Source organism: Colius striatus, chromosome 10 (assembly GCF_028858725.1).
Source record: "Colius striatus isolate bColStr4 chromosome 10, bColStr4.1.hap1, whole genome shotgun sequence".
NCBI lineage: Eukaryota > Metazoa > Chordata > Aves > Coliiformes > Coliidae > Colius > Colius striatus.
In genome coordinates, this window is record NC_084768.1 from 26,742,469 (window position 1) to 26,761,574 (window position 19,106).

General features: G+C 38.8%; 1 protein-coding gene across 2 annotated transcripts in view; it reads left to right on the forward strand.

Moving 5' to 3' along the window:
* Positions 1 to 19,106, forward strand: part of FAF1 (Fas associated factor 1) — a 163,034-nt gene that overhangs the window by 133,415 nt on the left and 10,513 nt on the right. For both annotated transcript variants that reach the window (XM_062003980.1, XM_062003981.1), the window contains exons 16-18: positions 7,737 to 7,817; positions 8,201 to 8,278; positions 12,932 to 13,147. In XM_062003980.1, the coding sequence (XP_061859964.1) occupies positions 7,737 to 7,817; positions 8,201 to 8,278; positions 12,932 to 13,147 (375 nt within the window). The remainder of the gene's footprint in view (positions 1 to 7,736; positions 7,818 to 8,200; positions 8,279 to 12,931; positions 13,148 to 19,106) is intronic.

Consider the following 19,106-nt stretch of genomic DNA (forward strand, 5'->3'; position numbering starts at 1 on the left):
GGGGGAAGGTTCCCAGATGCTATGGGTTCTATACACAAAAAGGTTATTTACTTATACCTTGGCTCCACTTGTTACAAGCACACTGAAAAGGTGATCTCAGAAGCAGGAAGTTTAAAAACAAAAAATAACCTGGCCTTATAAAACTACTATTCCATAGAGGGAGTATTTGACAAGAAGTCTGTATTCAATAGAGGGCTTTAGTGTGAAAAACATTACTGCCTTTTTGTGGTTTGCTACATAACATGTAGCTTGCTTTTAAGTTTTCTGCTTGACAACTTCAAATGTTCAAACATCAACACCTTTTCTTTTTTAAGATCTTATTGCTGTTGGTGCATTTTTTTCCTAAGTATTACAACAGCAAATAGGATACAGAGTCCGGTTTCTGTTACTGTTTTCTTAATAGCAACAGTAAGTCATCGTAAAACCACAAGAAGATAAGCAGAAAACTGTGTTGTAAAAAGAGGAGTCACCTATATACCTTTGCTGTAAACACAAGCGTGTGTGTGAGAGAGAAATAAGCTGGAAACACTGGTAAATAACAGCATGAAATCGTTAATGAGTCAGGTTATGCAGCTGAACTTCTTCACTTTGGATTTTTAACTTGCATGCACATAAAAGCTTCCAACACGACTTTTTGCATAATTCTGGTTAGCACAGCATGTTTTGCAGTGCCCTCTGATGGTTATTGCAGTGCAGGATGGCTGTGGCCACCACCAGCTCATAGGACAGGTGTCAGCCCTTACGATGGTTGTAACTGTTCAGGGACCTTGTTACAGTCAGTTCCCTGTCACAGGTCATCGACTGACAGGACAGGCAGGATGATCAGAACAGTGTCACCAACTCAGCTTACCTGAGTGAAATGAGTCACTTCCTTAGCTGGTGGAAACAGTATGGTTAGCTAAATCCTGTCCTTTTAGGTCCATGTATTAGTACAGTTTACTGGTGTAGTCTCATAAAATTTTAGTTAGGCAAATTTGGGGCATATTTCTATAATGTCAAGTGCTAAAATACCATCATTTAACCAGCACTTGGATTTCATTTTTAGTGTTTATTTTTTTGTGTTTAAGTTTTTTCTTACATAATCTCCAAAGAAATGCCTTAAAAACAGTGAGATGCATAGGTATGCTCATAGTAATCCAACATACTTATCTTGAGGTACAGTGATATGTAGCTTGGATGCTCATTTTTCTCTCTCAAGCTTTTTTAAAGGGAAATCAATCTGCTGTCCTATTGTTTTCCCTGCCTCTCCAAGCCTTCTGGGTCAGTCTGAAACCATTGAGCCTGTTGCTTGCTACCTGTCAGCTGTGTTGACCAGATGACATTTTGGAAACCTCCTCCCTCTTTTGGATCACACTGTAGATAACATGCTCTAGCTGTCCTGCTGTCTGTTTTTGTAAGTTTGCTACTTAAATTGCTATAGCAACAAACCACAAATAAAATACGATCAGCAGTGTACTGATGTTGTGTTTATGTGTCATTCTGGTGAGAAGTGGCCAATGGATAAGCAAATGGTGGGTTCAGTGGCATCAACAGCAGCAAGGACAGGATGGCCAGGGTACAGTACCACTCTTGTCAGTGCAGTCAGGTCTAGGGTCTGAAGTCCAGCCTCAGGCTGTGTAGGCAGAATTACTCTGAGGCTACACTAATGATTTCAAATGTTTGATGACATATTGTCCTTTTCTGACAGTGTTTGTTTCTCTGGCCCACACTGCAAATGTTGATACCTCAGCTGATGTTCAGGCAGGGGCTTGGGAACTTTTGCAAAGAGGAAGTAAATGCCACTAAGGAGTTTCTACTATAAGCAAAAGAGGGTATCTATCTCAGAGCAGGGACAACAGACCTCTGCCACTGTTGATCAAGGTGTGAACTGAGATTTTTCAGGGACTGACTTTGAAAAGAGCATGTAGTATCAGTTCCTCTTCAGTGTCAGTGCTTGGTGCTGAACTTAGGAAAACAAATAATAATTGTAAAATATTATACACCCTGGAATGTCCCTTTTTAAACACCCTGTTCGCTTGCTGACTTTAATCGGACAGTTAAATAATCATCTCACTGTGGCATGATGGACCCAAATAGATCCGAGTTGTTGCTTTGTGAGATTAATGTGAAGAGATACGTGATTAAATCCTGGCATTACAGCACAACACACCTGTTCTGGGCTGATCCCAAACATTTTTTCTCTGTTGCCTGAGGAAGAGGCTTCTCAAAGGATTACAGTAACACTTTTTGACAAGCTTATACAGGGTGGAGTTTCCATGTAATGACAGGGCTCATTTGATGATGTCTCAGTAATGCATTCTTTTTCTTTCTGCTGTCAACATTTATTACTGTAGAAGCATTGTCTGTTACACAGCTGGCCCAACTTGTCCACATTTAAGTAACAGTAGGTCTCTCGTGTTTATTTTTGTCGTTACGCAACACTAGCACTCCTGCTCTCAGATTAGACTTCAAGGTGGAATCGTAATACTCATGGCTGTTTCAAAAACCTTCTGATTTTTACAAATACCAATTAAAACCTTCCATTTACTTTAAACTATGTCTGCTGACATACTGTTTTCTTTAGTGTAAAAGGGACTCTGACTGAAGATGAGCTGTAGAAAAATGTAGAGCTGCAAAGTCACCATCTTTGCTCTCTGATCTCAGGTGACATCTCTTCTTCCTAGATACAGCATGAGGAAAACATAGGTCCTTTCTGGTCCATATCTGGATGAGGATTTTAAAAGATACATAAAAGAAAACAGGACCTCCAAACCAGTAACATAAATTCCCCTTCCTTTCCCTGCCACAGCTCTTTCTAAAAGTATGCTTCTATGTCCACCCCAGCACTCTCTTGTGCTAGATGGGATTTTACTGGCCAGGTATTACTTCCATAAGTTTGCAGTATGAAGCCTGGTATCACCATATCTTCCTCCTCTTCTACCTCACAGCTGTCAAATGTAAGAGATTTTTTTACACGATAATTTAACAGGTTTATCTTCCAATGCCTTTCTTTTTTCTTCTTGCAAAGATATGTCTCTCAGCGACAAAGGAAGCTAAAGAGAATTAGTCCTAGTGCTTTTTCTCCTCATCTGGGATCTGTTCATCTTTTCCTCTTTCATATTGGTTACTTTTCTCCACTCCCTACCTGCAGTTGTGTTCTTCACCATGAGTTAGAAGGTGGCATGAGTGCTTCCAACAGTTCTGCAGGAGACTCCTGCAATTTCTGTTTAGGCACTGCAGCTCACATTAAAACCAGTAGAAATTAGGCACCTGAATACCTTTGATGATCTGTGTTCCATCTAACACTGTCATGTGTATCATGGTATATAGTATTTGCACAACAGGAGGTTATGAGAATAAATACATGAAATTCATTAAATTCCGAAGCGCAAAAGCTTGATGGTGATGACAGCCGTCTGAGGAAGATTGTGATTTAACCCCTCAAAAAATCCAATTAGCACATTTACTAATTATAACTAGTTATAACTAATTAAACTACAGTAATCAAAAATTATTTGATTAACTTTTCCAGGTTTATATTTGTAATATGATAGCACCCCAAACGATCGGTTTCCCATTGTGCACTTCACTGCACTGACGCACCAGCAGGTACGAGTGCTGCCTTCAAGAGTTTACAGCATATTTAGACCTGACAAAATGCAAGGCAACGACAGAGGAAAGAAAATGAGAATAGATAAAATGAGAATGTCTTTAGTTCATGTGTTTTTTTGGCTATACATATTGATGGTTTCAGTCACTATATATTCATTTGATTGCTCTTAATAAACAGCAGCTTTCCCTGCTATACAGCCCAGGTGGGTAGATGTGAACTGGCTGGTTCATTTCCCGTTGAAAGTCACAGCAGGACTACTGCTGAAAGTTTTGGGGTTGGTTTTTCTCTTGTCACTGAAGGTAATTCCCAAAAATCAGTATCTGTGTCTGGGCTTTCAGCCTTCAATATAGGTAGGCAGAATCCTACGGTGGTTTTGCGTTGCCCTGCCCTGTCCTGCCTCCCCACCTGTGGTTCTGCCAGTGCAGAAGCATTCATTTGCTTTGTCTTCATCATTCTCATACGCCTAACACATTCTGTGTACACTTTTTGCTTCCATATATTCCCCATCATGTATGTTTAAGTTATACAATGTGCAAGTCTGTCATCTTAATGAGTCAAATTAATGCCTTTCTGGCACTGGTTTGTTTGGATAAAGGGGTGTTACTCTCTAACGCTCCCATGAATAGCCCTAAGCACTTTCAGATCTTAATTTCAGGAGTGGTTTAGTGAAATGAACTGTCTCTCTGATAAGCATTCAGCATTTGTAAATACACTCTTTTTTTCTTTCTTTCTTTCATGTAGTAGCCATTTACTCACTGGTGCTCTGAGAAATGTCTTGTGCTCATGATTCTCAAGTTCTGTCTCATCTGGTTTTACTTCACAGTAAAACTGATCCTAGAGGGCAATGGGGAATAAAGTATAATACATTTCCCTGAAACAAATCAGCTGCAAAGTGATTCCTGGGTTTAAATTGTTAAACCTTACATTCGGAAACAACAACAATTTAGGAGAAGTTTATTGAAGTTCAGTTAATGCTGCATTTTATGTAAGGTTTAGCAAGAAAGTTGTCAGCTACCTCAAATTTTGTTGTTAGACAGCATGGCTTTTTTTTTTTTCATTAGTTCTTAGTGGTATGACTATTCTGTCTTCCTTCATGTGTTCTTTGTTAGTACAATGAAAGATTATCTGCAAAATGTGTTTTTCTGCTTTTTCTATCACCATTATGAATTTTCTTTTCTTGCTTTCTGATGGACTTGAGTCATCATCATACTTGGTGTGGTTTCTCGAGAGGAAGAAATGGCTAAAATAACAAACTGCATTACAAGAAGAACTGATTTATGTAATGTTTAAACTTTGTCTGAAGTGTAACTCTGAACCAGAGAACATTACAGTTTTGCCATAGTCTCTGTAGAGGAGGTGGTTCTGGTCGAGCATGGGCAATATTAACACAAAGAAGTAGGTACACAGAGATGTTTCATAGCATTACATCTACTTCTTACCTAAAGATATTTGGATTCCACATTTAGTGTTAAGATCTGTTTCAGTAACAACAGTATTGTTTCAATGCAGTGGAAAGCTCAGTGGTATGGTCATTTACTTTTAGATGGTGGCTCACGAGGACCAGGCAGTCATGCATAGTAATTCTTCACATTCCTGACGTCTTTTTCATAATCCACTTTTAGGATGATGATAACTGCAGTGAATAGGAAGGGAAAAGCCTTTTTTATTTTTTAAAATGCCTGGAATTCATGTTTAGATTCTAGATGTAGAATCTATAGCATCAGTGCTTTTGCAGTTATCATCCAGGTTATACAATTTAAGCCTAATTCAAAAATTCTTCCTGAAGGGCTCTGTAGCTAATGAATCCTGTGCTCATCACAAGTAACTTCTAATCACTTCTGGAGTTTTCTAGACAGTTTGTAAAATGTAAAATAAAACCCAGTACTCAGTTTCTTTTAACTCTGATTAGTGTATATATAAATATTTTGAGTGAGTTTTAACAATTTTTATATTTTTTTACTTTTAGAGAGTTGGTTTTGGATTGGGTTGGAGTTACTGGGTTTGTAGCTTGTGGAGTGTTTTTTGTAAATTAAAGTAATTATGTATTTAACTGCTAGCAATCTTTGATGAAGGAAAGAGCCTACAGTTGCATTAGATCTTTCAGTTTTCTTTTGGGCAGTACTGGACTTGTGTGACCTTTGAAATTCAGTTAGTGTGTATGGTTAGGTGTGATATGTTAAGTAGGTTCTCTCTGGAGTCATTCTTTATATTTTTTTAAATGCTTGTCCTCTCCCACATTACCTGAAATAATCTTCCTTTGGTAAGCTGATTTGGGAAGATAGTTATAAATTTATGGCACGCTTACGAAAGTCTCTATGTGTGGGTAGTACAAAACTGTTTTCTTTCCTGTTACATTCCATCTATGAGAAGAGTTGAGAACCTCTGTGTGTTCAGGAAGCTTTCTGCATTTTTCAATAATATAAAAATTGAAGCTGTTTAATTATTTCAACACTCCCTCCTCTCAGAAGTGAACTACTAATGTAAGGTACTTTCTGCCATCAGATTTGAGTTAATTTTTGAAGGTATTCCATGAGTATAGCACATAAAGCTTATCCAGGTCCCGAGAAGCCAGGGAAGGGAATAGATTATCTGGTGGTTATTGTTCTTCTTACAGTTTGCAAGAGTTACTTCAACTCCTGCCTTAGCTCTGCTGAACAAGGTGATGGTTTCTCTATCTTCTGTGAATGAAATTCATGCACTGATTTTTAGAATAATTTTGGGTCCTGTTTCTATAAGGAAGAAGAGTTTCCTTTAAAAAGATCTTGTTACTTTCCAACTGGAGGTTGTATACCTTTTGCTGCAATTTGTCCTTTCCTCTTGTGGTTGCATGCTTCTTTAGAGCTTTTTAACCGCTAATATGTTAGAGTTTTGTTGAGGAACGTCTTGGCATGTTTGCATGACACGCTAATAACAGTTAATTTATGCTCTCCCCATTTAGAATTGAGTTTTTGCCAAACAGTTGGCACTTCACAGAATAATTCCTTTATGTGCATTAAACCTCACAGATGAATGGGAAAATTAAGCATTAGGTAGTAGACTAATTTGAATGAAATACAAGAGACAGATCACCCCAGTACAAGTGCTGCGTTACTGCTAACCATAGGTGACCGAGCTGAGCCCACTAGTAATCAGTCTCTCAGGTAAATCTTATTGATTTTTGTAGGCACTGGTGCAGCCTCTGCAAGGCTCTGGGAGGATTATAAAATGTAAGACAAGTAAGCACAGGAGAGCAGACACTGTCTCTGGCTCCAGAGACAAGGAATGAAGCTATTGATTGTAGACTTTGCTCTATCAGACATAGCTCCAGTGCAGTTATTCCAGCTTTCAGGGATATCCACTTCTTGATCCTCCACTGTGTGAATGAAGCCTCGCTTTGTCATTCTCATATTTTTAGTAAACCTTTCTTTCTTTGTGCTGTGACTGCTAATAAGATACTTTCCTAGGTTTACTGGCTTGAAGTTGGCATGCTAACCTCACTTTTCTTGTCTGCCTGCATCTATCCGTTTGAGATACTTAAGAGCAGGACTTACTGCTTTCCCATCTTTGTATAATATTCAGTGCTGTGAATGGAGGCCTCTGGATGATGCTTAACAGTCATGAACCTGGATGGATCTTGCTGAGGACAGGACAGACCTGGGAGCAGGCCCTCTCTTGCATGACAAGCTGTCAGTCAATCTGAGCAGAGAACAAATTAAAATCCAGCCTCATCTTCTAAACCAGAGTCTTTCCTTCCTTATTACAAAACCATCCAAATTATGCAGGAGTGAAATCCTCTCCAGCACCAACCCACATGTACCTCTGCAGCGACCCCTTCCCCACATGGGAGGAGGCTGCATCATTCCCGGAGTCTGTGCTGGCCACAGCTCTGATAAAGATGGCAGGGCAAAGGGCCTTGGTGAAACATCCAGCCCTCAGGCCAGGGCTTGGACATGCCAATCCATTACATGGCAGTTGAAGTATAGCTTTAGGTAAGTCATTATTTTTAAAGCTAAGGTCCCTCTTGACTTGTTTCTGAACTCATTTCTCCTAGAAATAGTTAGATGAGTCAGGCAGTCAAATATCTTGAGGTGGTGGTGAACATAAAGATGCATATCATACTGGGCCACTGATTGCTGATTTATTTTTCCTTTTCTTTTTTTTTCAGGATGAACGTGAGGCCAGAGAAAATGTGAAAAGAGAGCAGGATGAGGCATACCGCATATCACTGGAGGCTGACCGAGCAAAGGTGTGTGCAGGGAGGTGATGGCATGAGTGACGGGACAGCAATCTCTGCAGAGCCTCTCTGGGGGAGAGGACTTCAGCTCTTAAGACGAGACGGTTGCTGTAGGAGCTGTTATTGCCTTCAGTGACTATAAAAAGGCACCGGTTGCAGTCATTGGGAGTAGCCTTTCTGCATCTTTTTGCTAAAGCAGTCCTGGCCACACTTAACAATGGAAGTCTGAAAAGGAATGACAGGAAAAGCTCACTTAATAAATATCCTATTTCTTACATTACTTTCTACTGATAAAGCTGACAAGTTTCTTTGCTTTTATATAGCTAATAGCTATCATTAAACACAGCTGCAGAAAGCAAGGGGATACATGTGTGATTGCTGTTTATGTTTATCAGAGGGAAGCACAAGAGAGAGAAATGGCAGAGCAGTTTCGCTTGGAACAGATTCGGAAAGAACAAGAGGAAGAACGTGAGGTGGGTTGTTTTACCTTTACTGACTGCTTTTGTGATTCATGAACCTTCTGCACATAGCAGCTTTTATTGAACACACATTGCAACTTTGACTCAAAGTACACTTTTTATATGAACCTCAATTTTTAAAATAAATTAATTTCTTACTGCTTAACAGATTTTTCTGTTCTATCACCTGGGTCACAATTACATCATCTGGGTTTGAAATACAGCTGGGTGTTAGATAGACTGGCTAACTGGAGAGCCGTGACATGACCTCTGTAAATGGAGGAATCTCTGGGCACCTCTAGCCTTCTTCCTTTTAAAAATGTAATACCATGGAGCCCTTTCATTTCTTTCAGGAAGTAACACAAAGCCTAGCTGCAATTCTGATCAAAGACATTGCTAAATTTCATTTGGGAGACTAAACACTTCTTTTAAAAAAAATGAATAATTTTCCAAAATCTAGAAAATTAGATTCGAGTTTGAATCACAGAATGGTAGGGTTGGAAGGAACCTTTAGAGATCATCTAGTCCAACCCCCCTGCAGAAGCAGGGTCACCTAGATCAGGTTGCATAGGAACATGTCCAGGCATGAAGACCTCCAAGGAAGGAGCCTCCACAGCCCCTCTGGGCAGCCTGTGCCAGGGCTCCCTCACCTGAACAGTGAAATAGCTTTTTCTTACGTTTAAGTGGAACTTTTTGTGTTCCAGCTTCATCCCATCACCCCTTGTCCTGTTGCTAGCTACTATAGAAAAAAGGGATGTCCCAACCTCCTGACACCCACCATTTAGATATTTATAAATGTTAATAAGATCCCTCCTCAGTCTCCTCTTCTCCAGACTAAACAGCCCCAGTTCCCGCAGCCTTTCCGTATATGAAAGATGTTCCATTCCCCTGATCATCTTGGTGGCCCTGTGCTGGACTCTCTCCAGCACTTCCCTGTCCCTCTTGAGCTGAGGAGCCCAGAACTGGACACAGGACTCCAGATGAGGCCTCACCAGGACAGAGTAGAGGGATAGAAGAACCTCCCTCGACCTACTGGCCACACTCTTCTTGATGCATCCCAGGATGCCATTGGCCTTCTTGGCCACGAGGGCACATTGCTGGCTCATGGTCAGTTTATTATCAATCAGGACTCCCAGGTCTCTCTCTGCAGCAGAGGAGGTACATTTTTTAAATTTCTCAACAGTCCTCTACAGAATCTTGTTGGAATGCAAGTTGTGTTCAAAAAAGCTCTTTTATGTGTCTAGGCCTATGTTAAAAAATAGAAACCATATGCTGTGAGGAGCAACCTTCCTCGAAGTCCTTTATTTTGTAGACTCTCTTGATTTATAGATTCTGGGAGTTTCAATACCTGTCAGAGATGGCTCCTGCAGCCTTTCAGGTTGTAGGCTAGCTCCTGTCCTAGCTTTGTATCCATATAGGTATTTATATAAAGCATCATGTACTTATATTAATTGGCTTCCTCTTTTTCACTTCCTGGCAAATACAAAACATGGTAAAAAACCTGAGGTACAGCCATGTTTCCTCCCCTGAAGTCCCACCACATTTCAAGATAGGTAAGATAGATTAGTCATTAAAATATTTCCATCCATTCTGTGAAGTTATCAGAATGTAAGTCCTTACAGAACTACTGTGAAACACAGCTGATGATTGAAAAGGATTTCGAAACGCTTGAATAAAATTCTCAAAATCAAAGTAATATTCACATATAAATGCCTTGACTGAAATCCCAGTCAACTGGAGACTGTCCTTTGACTCTATGAGCAAGTTGCTAACAAATATAAAGCTCTGTCAGCAAAGCTTATGAACATATATTTCCTGAGTATGTTTATGATTTATATAAAATATAAATAACACACAAGTATTTAAACATATTTATTAATTTACTCTAAAGTATCAGAATTCCAATAATTCTGGTGGACTTAATAGAACTTTCTTAGCTTTATCTGTCACAAATTATGGAGATTCAAAATTTGGAATTATATTCTCAGTTAAAGTCCTTGGAACTTAGGGATAAATAACAGCCTTGCTTATTCCCCCCTACACGTGACTTAAATGTATACTTGACATTTCAGTCTTGTGTACTTTGCTGATGTATGAAAAAATTGCGTTATACAGCTGCAAAAAAGTTGGCTGTGAACACATTTATTATTCCCTGATATAAACTCAATAAACAAACTGTTTGAGCAGTGCATTTGCATATATATTTTTGACCAAGATAATTGCATTAAAAGAAGGGAACTATTTAAGCATTCAAGCACCTTTTAAACTACTATGATGTAAATACTAAATTCAATCCAAACAATAGTATTCAGTGGTTTGGGAAAGAGGCAGTCCACTTCTTTTTTATTGTCCTACAGTATCTGATGACTTATTTAGCTCCTGTTGTTAAGGTAAGCTCAAACTAGAAGCTAAAACAGAGCTGAAGTGCACAAAGCTGGACTGTGAGAATTGTGTCAAGACTAACTGCAAGACAGCAGTTCTGTGAGGTTAATAGCAGTTGGACATAAATCAGTACAGCAGCAGTAACACTTGAGCAGTCAGCTCACGTTCAGACTCAAGTAAGAAGTATGGTTTTCTTTAAGTAGTTTTGCATGCATAGAAACAATAGTTAATTCTGCTTTATCTGCTCCTGAACCTTTTCTGATACCTTGGCCTTCTGGAAATCGTTTTCTTACGCAGAGGCTGCAGGAATTCTGATCCATGTTATCAAAATATACCTGGGCTTCCCTGTTTTAATGTTGAGTGCAGTAATGAAAATAATAGGATCTGTTTGCTTAGTGGAACAAAAGGGATTTTAACAATAATGTTTACTAACACTCCCCATTTTCAAGTATACAGATTACTTATACTGAATTGTTCTGCAACAGTGTTTACTTACAGAAGTGGCTTTATGTTCAGTTCGTATATTTAGAGTCTGGCTATTGAGCTGTTCACATACTGAACATCTTTTTATCAACAAACTGGAATTGCTTGTTCAGGTCCAAGAGTTATTAATGTGATCCATCACATCATTGTTTTCTGACTTGGTTTGCTGGTACAGAATATCCATTGTAAATTGCTGTTTTATGTTGAAGCCTTGGAGAGTAGTTGCTTGAGGGAGGAACGCACTCTTTGCACAAAGAAAAGAGCTCTAATGAGCTACTGTTGTTTATTTTTCTATAATATAATTGATTGGGTTCAGTAAATAATGTAGCATCTGTTGTTATACTGTGTGGGGAAATGTCAAAACAGAAAGATAGTAAGCAGGTGGTTGAGAATGGAGAGAGAGAAAATTAAAATAGAATCTATTTAAAATATAATCTCATAGTAGATGAGCAAAAATGAACTGAAGTTCTATGTATAAATATTTATACTGAGATATAATTTGCTCAGAGGTTCGTGTGTAAGAAGTAGACTATTTAAAAGCCTTCATAATCTTTCTGCCCAGTCCTTTCTCCTTAATGTAATCATCCTCCCATCAGTTTCTGTTACTAAATGACCTTGGGGAGGTTTTCAAAGGCACAAATAGCATGTGTGTGCCTTGAAGGTTCCATGACATTGGGTAAATCCATGCCCACCTGCCTCTCCAGTTTGGAATATAGTCTTTTAGGTGTATTTTGGGGAAGACAATGTGATTTGTGCTACTTCTTCCATTCACTGACATCTTTATTAACCACTGCCTCAAGCGAGGTGAGGCTGTAACAAAGCTGCTTGGTAAGTGTGATCTCATTTTTAACAGCTGTCCATGAGTACTGACAGCACTCAGTACCCTCAAAAATCAAGTCCACCTCATTCAGCAGTCTAATATTAGGCATCAATTTTTGGAAAAAAGCCACATTGTGATCATAGTATTAGGGTTGTAGTAGCTCCCAGAGGCAGAGGATGGAGAACATAGGTTTGGCTCCTGCCCTTAACATCAAGACATCTCAAGGATACACGATGTTAGCAGGAAGACAGTCAGTTGTACTCATTTTCAGACACATAACATCCTTGCAACTTGGGGGCTGAATTCATGCAAGTTGTTGCAGAAAATGTGCATACATGTACTTGAAAACATCTGCCTGCACATAGTAATAATTGCTTGCTTTACAGCTGAAAGTTCCTATTTCTGTTCTCTCATTTTTCTTCTTTGACCTACTTTGATATGTGCTCTGTGTATCTAATGTACCTTCATCATAGTTTTAATGTCTTCTAACAATTTTACAATAAATCTCCTGTGTACATAGTTTTTTTTATTCTGAACTGCCCCTAAGGGTCTTGTCCTTGCTGAAGACGGTCAATTATTCTGTGCAAGAGGAAGGCAATTTGATAAGTGCATTTAAAGAAATACTTTTGCTGCCTTCTAATTTATCCCCTTTAAGGAAGCAATTGGCCACTTTATAATGATTCTCTCATTCAAATTTTTTCCAAGGCTTTCTGCCAAATGATTAAATTACTTATCCCCGTCGTGCATTAACTGTAGACCTAATAATATGTGTTATAACAAAGGATTTATTTTAATTAGTTGTCTGGTGAGCTATTATTAAGGTATTAATGAAAATGATTTTGTCATTGAGATATAAAGCACAACTGTGGCTCTGGAGCACTGTGGCACATCTTGAAGTTCTAGAAGAAATAAAAGGAAAAGCTTTCTGTCCTTTTCTTCTATTTCTAGCATTGCAACCTAAATGGTTATATTTCCTTCCTCAGGCTATCAGGCTCTCTCTTGAGCAGTCTTTGCCTCCTGAACCGAAAGAGGAGAGCACCGAGTCTGTCAGTAAACTGCGTATTCGGACGCCCAGCGGAGAGTTCTTCGAGCGACGTTTCCTGGCCAGCAGCAAGCTGCAGGTTGTCTTTGATTTTGTAGCTTCCAAGGGATATCCTTGGGAGGAGTACAAGCTGCTGGGCACCTTTCCAAGGAGAGATGTGAGTAAATGCACCTTTCAGGAACAGATACTACTACTTCTGTATGTTATGTGGCCAGTATGTTATAGGATAGAAGGTAAAAGGTGTGCCAGAATACATTAGAGTGTTACTAATTTCTGTGGCTGTAAGCAAGACGGGTGCTAAGGTACCAGTGCTATCAGAAGTTATATGCAAAATTGCATTGTGAAATCTGTTTCCTGTGACATTGTAAAAAATCTTCCATTTCTGAAACAAACAAGTTGTGGACCATATTCAGTGACAACTGCCCAAATATGCTGAACCAGCACTGTTTGGGTCCTCTTTGGAAGGAAGCTGCCTTGTTAACAGTATGGTGTTTAGGTTTGTTATGGGCTGATACTTCTGATCTTTCTGGTTTTGCCATTTCGATGCAATTCTGTGTTACAAGCAAGGAAGGCTCCGTGTCAGATAGTACACAGTTATGAGCTAATCAGTACATTCTAATAAATTATTCATTCACCTGTTACATAATACCAGTAAATAATCACTTATATCTCCTACCTCGAAATTCTAATGATGTACCTGCTGTGACTGATTCTCAAAATCAATACTGCTTACTGCTTACAAAAGAATTAAATTCTGTTGATTCATCAACAGATATTTATATGCTGGTTACTAAGTTTCTTTGAAAATATGTATATATTTTTTCTACTGTATTAAAAATTTACTTTAATTTCTTATTTAGCCATTATTATGTCAGAGGTCAAAGTCAGTGGGTTCAGCTGTGCATAAAAGGTGAAGGTAACAGACACTAGGGAGATGCTGGAGCAGAGTGAAGCAGTGATGGGTGAAGTTCAGCAGCTTTCTGGCCATAGTGTCTCACCTACTGCAAATGAGTTGGAGGAGCTCTGGATAAGCTGAGGTTTTGTTTGCTGGGTGTATCACAGGTGATTGGTTAAGCCATTTTTCAACAAAGGAGCTTAGTAACTTGGATTGCTTTTCAGCTTTGTTTCTTGTCACTGTCCTGGTGGCAATTCTCTAGAAATAAGACTCTGATTGGTATGTTTGCACTACTCTTTTGTAACAGATACTTTATCACCATATTTGTAAGCTATTTAAAGTGGCACAAGTACTCCTAAGGGAAAGAAAATAATGTCCTTAGCAAGCACACGACCTTGTGAGTGAATGGAGTTTCTCATAATTTTGCCATAACTGTGTGAGCAGGAGTTGTGGTGCTTACAGCTTGTCTTATATTGAGAATCCTAACTGGTCAGACCAAAAAGCAGCATGTAAGAAATCTTATCATTTGCTAATTAACTTTTCTTCTTAATGATATCATCTCATTTCTAGTGGAAGCAAAAACTAGAAGAGTCACCTATGTTTCCAGATTACTGATCATTCCGTTTACTTGACACAAGAAAACCAGTCTTTCACAGTCTAAACATGGGTTGGTGTGTTCTAATGATTTTGCAAGTCATAATTCCCTACCTGTGACATATTTATGTCTTAGAATCATAGAATGGTAGGGGTTGGAAGGGACCTTTAGAGATCATCTAGTCCAACCCCCCTGCAGAAGCAGGGTCACCTAGATCAGGTTGCATAGGAACACATCCAGACGGGTCTTGAAGACCTTCAAGGAAGGAGCCTCCACAACCCCTCTGGGCAGCCTGTGCCAGGGCTTCCTCACCTTCACAGGGAAATTGGTTTTTTCTTATATTTAAGTGGAACTTTTTGTGTTCCAGCTTCATCCCATTACCCCTTGTCCTGTTACTAGCTACTTTAGAAAAAAGGGATGTCCCAACCTCCTGACACCCACCCTTTAGATATTTGTAAATGTTAATAAGATCTCCTCTCAGTCTCCTCCAGACTAAACAATCTTAGTACATATTTAATATCAAAAAACCCTACAAGTATATTACTCTAACTTTTTACATTTGTTTTACACTTTAGACTGGCTGTTTCTTTACATAATCATCATTATTAATGTTAGTCCTCTTTAACAAACTCAAAAATGGATCAGAAGTCTCATGTATGAGGAAATTAAAAATGGAGTAGGAAAGAAAAAAGACATCAGAACAGGCTGATATTTTCAGTACATTTGTGAAACTGTCAGGGAGAAAACACTGAGGCTGAGAAGAGAGAATTAAATGGCAGGATACGGTGCTGTTGTTCTGTTGTGTGGGAAGCAAAGACCTTGTCATCTTTTTCTATGATTCCAACCTAACAATGCCATGTATGAGGAGTCACATAAATGATTCAGTGACTGAATTGACTCAGTGACTGTGTATGAGTCCGGTTGCCATTGTGACCATCAGAGCTACAACAGACAAAATATAATCCCCAGGGGTTTGCTAACCACTGAAAACAATAAATGACATCTGCCATGTTTCCAAGATTTGGAAAGTTGGAAGTGTACTGTTCCATAGGAAGATTTAAAAGAAAACCCAAAACCAAAAAACAACAAAAGAAGTCATTGATGAATGCCTTGGAAGTACAGTAAAAGTATTCATTGCCTTAGGCTTTGTGGTATAGTGTCTTAAAAATACACTGCAAGTTGTCAAGACCCTTAGGCTATATGATCTGTATCACAAACATGCATTGAAATCTGTGCAACAAGAAGAGAGCACTTGGGTTACTCTTCTCCCAAAAACACTAGCATTTTAAATGTCTGTATTTAAATAGTACCTGACTCTTTTTTTTTTAAAGTGTTTGAAAGTATCAGAATTACTTTGCTACAATTTTTGCGGCCATAAGGTGAAGAAATGTCTTTTTAAGTTAATTTTTTTTCTTCAGCTGTATCACAACAACATATTCAACCCCAAAATTGTCTCTGTTTTATCAGAACAAGGGGATTCTCCTCAATCAAATCAGCATTTTCTTGTGGTAAACTTGCTAGAGCATTTTTATCTGCTTTTCAGAACCATCAGTCCTGATGCCCTGATACAGTGTTGTTGAAGTATTTTTGCTTCTTTGGTAAATAAAAATTCATTAGTTCTTAGTTCTATGTTCCAGCTGCTTACACAGATATCCTTAGCTAACTTAAAGTTGGTATCATAACCCTACTGTAAATACAAACTTCTACACATGAGTAAATACACAGATTAACCTTTTCCAGACACTACTTGTAGATTTTAAAGCAGCAGTGACATTCCAAAGCAGTTAAGCACATGCAGTGACTTGTTATTGGGTCTTTGTCACCGACTGTGGTGTTCTTTCCACTAACACTGAAATTAGATATGAACCACGTCTTCTCTCAGTACTTTAACCAAGGCAAGCACTGCATGTTGCACCAACCAATGTCTGTCACATGAGTGAGCCTGGATCAGCAGACAACCCCTACCTCCAACTCTGGAAACGTTTGGCAACACATCTTTCAGAGTGAAAAGCCATATTGTAAGTTCTTTGCATTGCTCTGAAATGCACTTGCAAAGGCTTTACGGAGGAAAGACATACATTGAAATGCATGTGTTGATTTTAGAATTACAGTTCCTTTTCTTACAAGAATTGCTGTAATTTTCAAAATGCATGTAACTATAACAAAAAAACCCAGCTTACACTAAGTATACATGCTTAGTATTTCTTATCTAGTAATTCTTTTAAGTCTCTTTCTCTTAAAAGCCTTTCCAAACACTGACTTTTGGCAGCTCTGGATCTGCCAGCTGCAAGGTCCACCTTGTCTCAGTGACCTGGAGCCTTCCAGGATGATCAGTTCCTCACTTCCTTCTGTGCTGGAGATCTGCAGAAGTCTTCCTAAAACTCTATAATGTCTTATGGAGGGGGCATTTTGCCCTACTTCAAGCAAGAAGCCGAAGTATACCAGGGCTGGCTGAAACAATAGGAGGAACATGCAGAACATATTTTCCCAGACTGGGCTTCAGCCACCCCACTAGCGTTAGTGATATGATTCTGCATGTTTTAGGGTATCTCTCAGAAAGGAAGAACCTCTGTTGAAACACTGTTTTTGAAGGACAGAATTTATTCATTTCTTCTGCTTGTTCTCCTTAAGGTGGAGCAGTAGTTATGTATTTGAAAGTATGCCTTTTGCAGACATGGTATTAGAGACTTAAGCTCTGTATTTACTGTATCTGGAAGCCCCGGTAAGCCAAGACCTCTACAGTATTTCACATCTTATTTTTCTGAGCCACAGCTTAGGATCAGGTGGCAGTTAAGTCACTTAAGGTTATTTAAATGCATCTAAAATGTTGCTTAATAATTCAGAACCGGTTTGCTCTGTTTAGACTATTAAGATTTTTTTTAAAATCCTTTTAATTAACCAATTTCAGCAGCAGTTTAAATAAACAGGAACAAAAAGTCTGTCTCCCTTGAAAGGGCAGAACATAAATTTAACTCCAATTGCATGGCAGTTAAAATTAGCTGTGATCAGAATTTCAGTAAATTTAAGGCCAGGAAATTCTTAGTGCTATACAGGAATATAGCATAAGATGTTCCTCCAAAGCCAAATATGATCATTCATTCCTGTGCCCTGGCAGGAGTAATCCTCTTTGACACCCACAGTGGTGAAAATAATGCCACAAGATAATAAATTTGGCTGCAGCACTCAGCACACACAACCATCTGAGCAGGTAACTATGATGTTCTCGGAATGGTAATGTTAGAGCATGATTGCTATCTTGCTCTGACAGGTAGTTTGGCAATGTTGTGTAGCAGTTCTAGAAGCCATTCTTTCTAAGGATTATTCTTCATTTCACCTAATGCAAGCTACTTCCTTCAAATGACCTCCTTTTGACTCATTAGGTGGTGTTTAAACTCTTTAAATGGTTCATGAAAGAGAATTACTTTGTAAGTTTGGAGAAAATGTAACATGTGGTCCATGTAATTTTCCCAGTCATTTCAGTTACTGACATCTACATTTCCTACTACATAAATTAGTAAACATCTGGTTTATTTCACATAATTTAAAGTTGTTCAGATCAGTATAGATATGATGGTGGCATACATTTATCAGATCTGATCCTGCTCATGCAAGGCCGCAGCCACCTACAGACATCCCTCCTCTTGTCAACTGCAACTGTCCTTAAGTCAATACTACCTGCCCTCACCTTTCCTCTGTTATCAGGGTATGTTATTTTATTTATTCAAGCAGTTCAGTTTAGTTTAGCTAAGACACTAGGAAGTTGCATAAGTCAATTGGCCACACCAGACTGGCATGTTCCCGTGCCTCTTTTAGAAACATGATTTCAGATCTTTCCTCCTGAAGACTTGGAACATATCTTTGCAGCCAGAATGCTGAAGCATTTGCAACCCCTAGGTTTTATTGCTTTTAACAAGTTTGTGGCTCACAAAGAATAGTATCCCAGTCTTTTGGTTGGCACCTTCAAAGAGAGTAGATGGTATTTTTGCCCTAATGAAGTCCACAGCCATGCTTTGGGAAACATGGAGTAAATTCTGCCTCTTGAAATGTGATGTTTTGTGGAAATGTAATTTCCACTGAGGTGTAAAAAAAATCTGCAAGTATTACAGAAAGATTTTTCATGTGTTTTCTTCCAAGAAAGGCAGACTTCATCTGTGTTTTCAGACCTGATGTCTTTACATAAGTAACTATGATATCCAAACAGAGAGATTAAAGCCTCTCACGTATCAAGTCACTGAAAGGAGATGGAAGGAATGTCTTCCTCAACTCGTAGATGTAAGCTTCTTCTAAAGTAGAATTACATTCTGTAGTATAGTTTCTGATCTCTTACAACAACTCTATTTGAATATGAGGAATGTTTAACCAATTCCAGGAAGTAGGTGTGCATTTCAGATGAGCTACTTAAGACTCTCTAAAGTAAGCAAGCATTCACCACCACACTGAATGCTCAGTGCAGTGTGTGAACTCAGCTGAGTCATCCTCATTAGTTAACCCCATGACTAATGCCAACCATGTGATTAATATATTCCACCCAAGCACATCTCTTCAACTAAAAGTGTTCTTTTATACCGTACTGCCCCATTTTACAGAACATTGATGTTGGGGAGGCACGTTACTGTTCACAGGAAG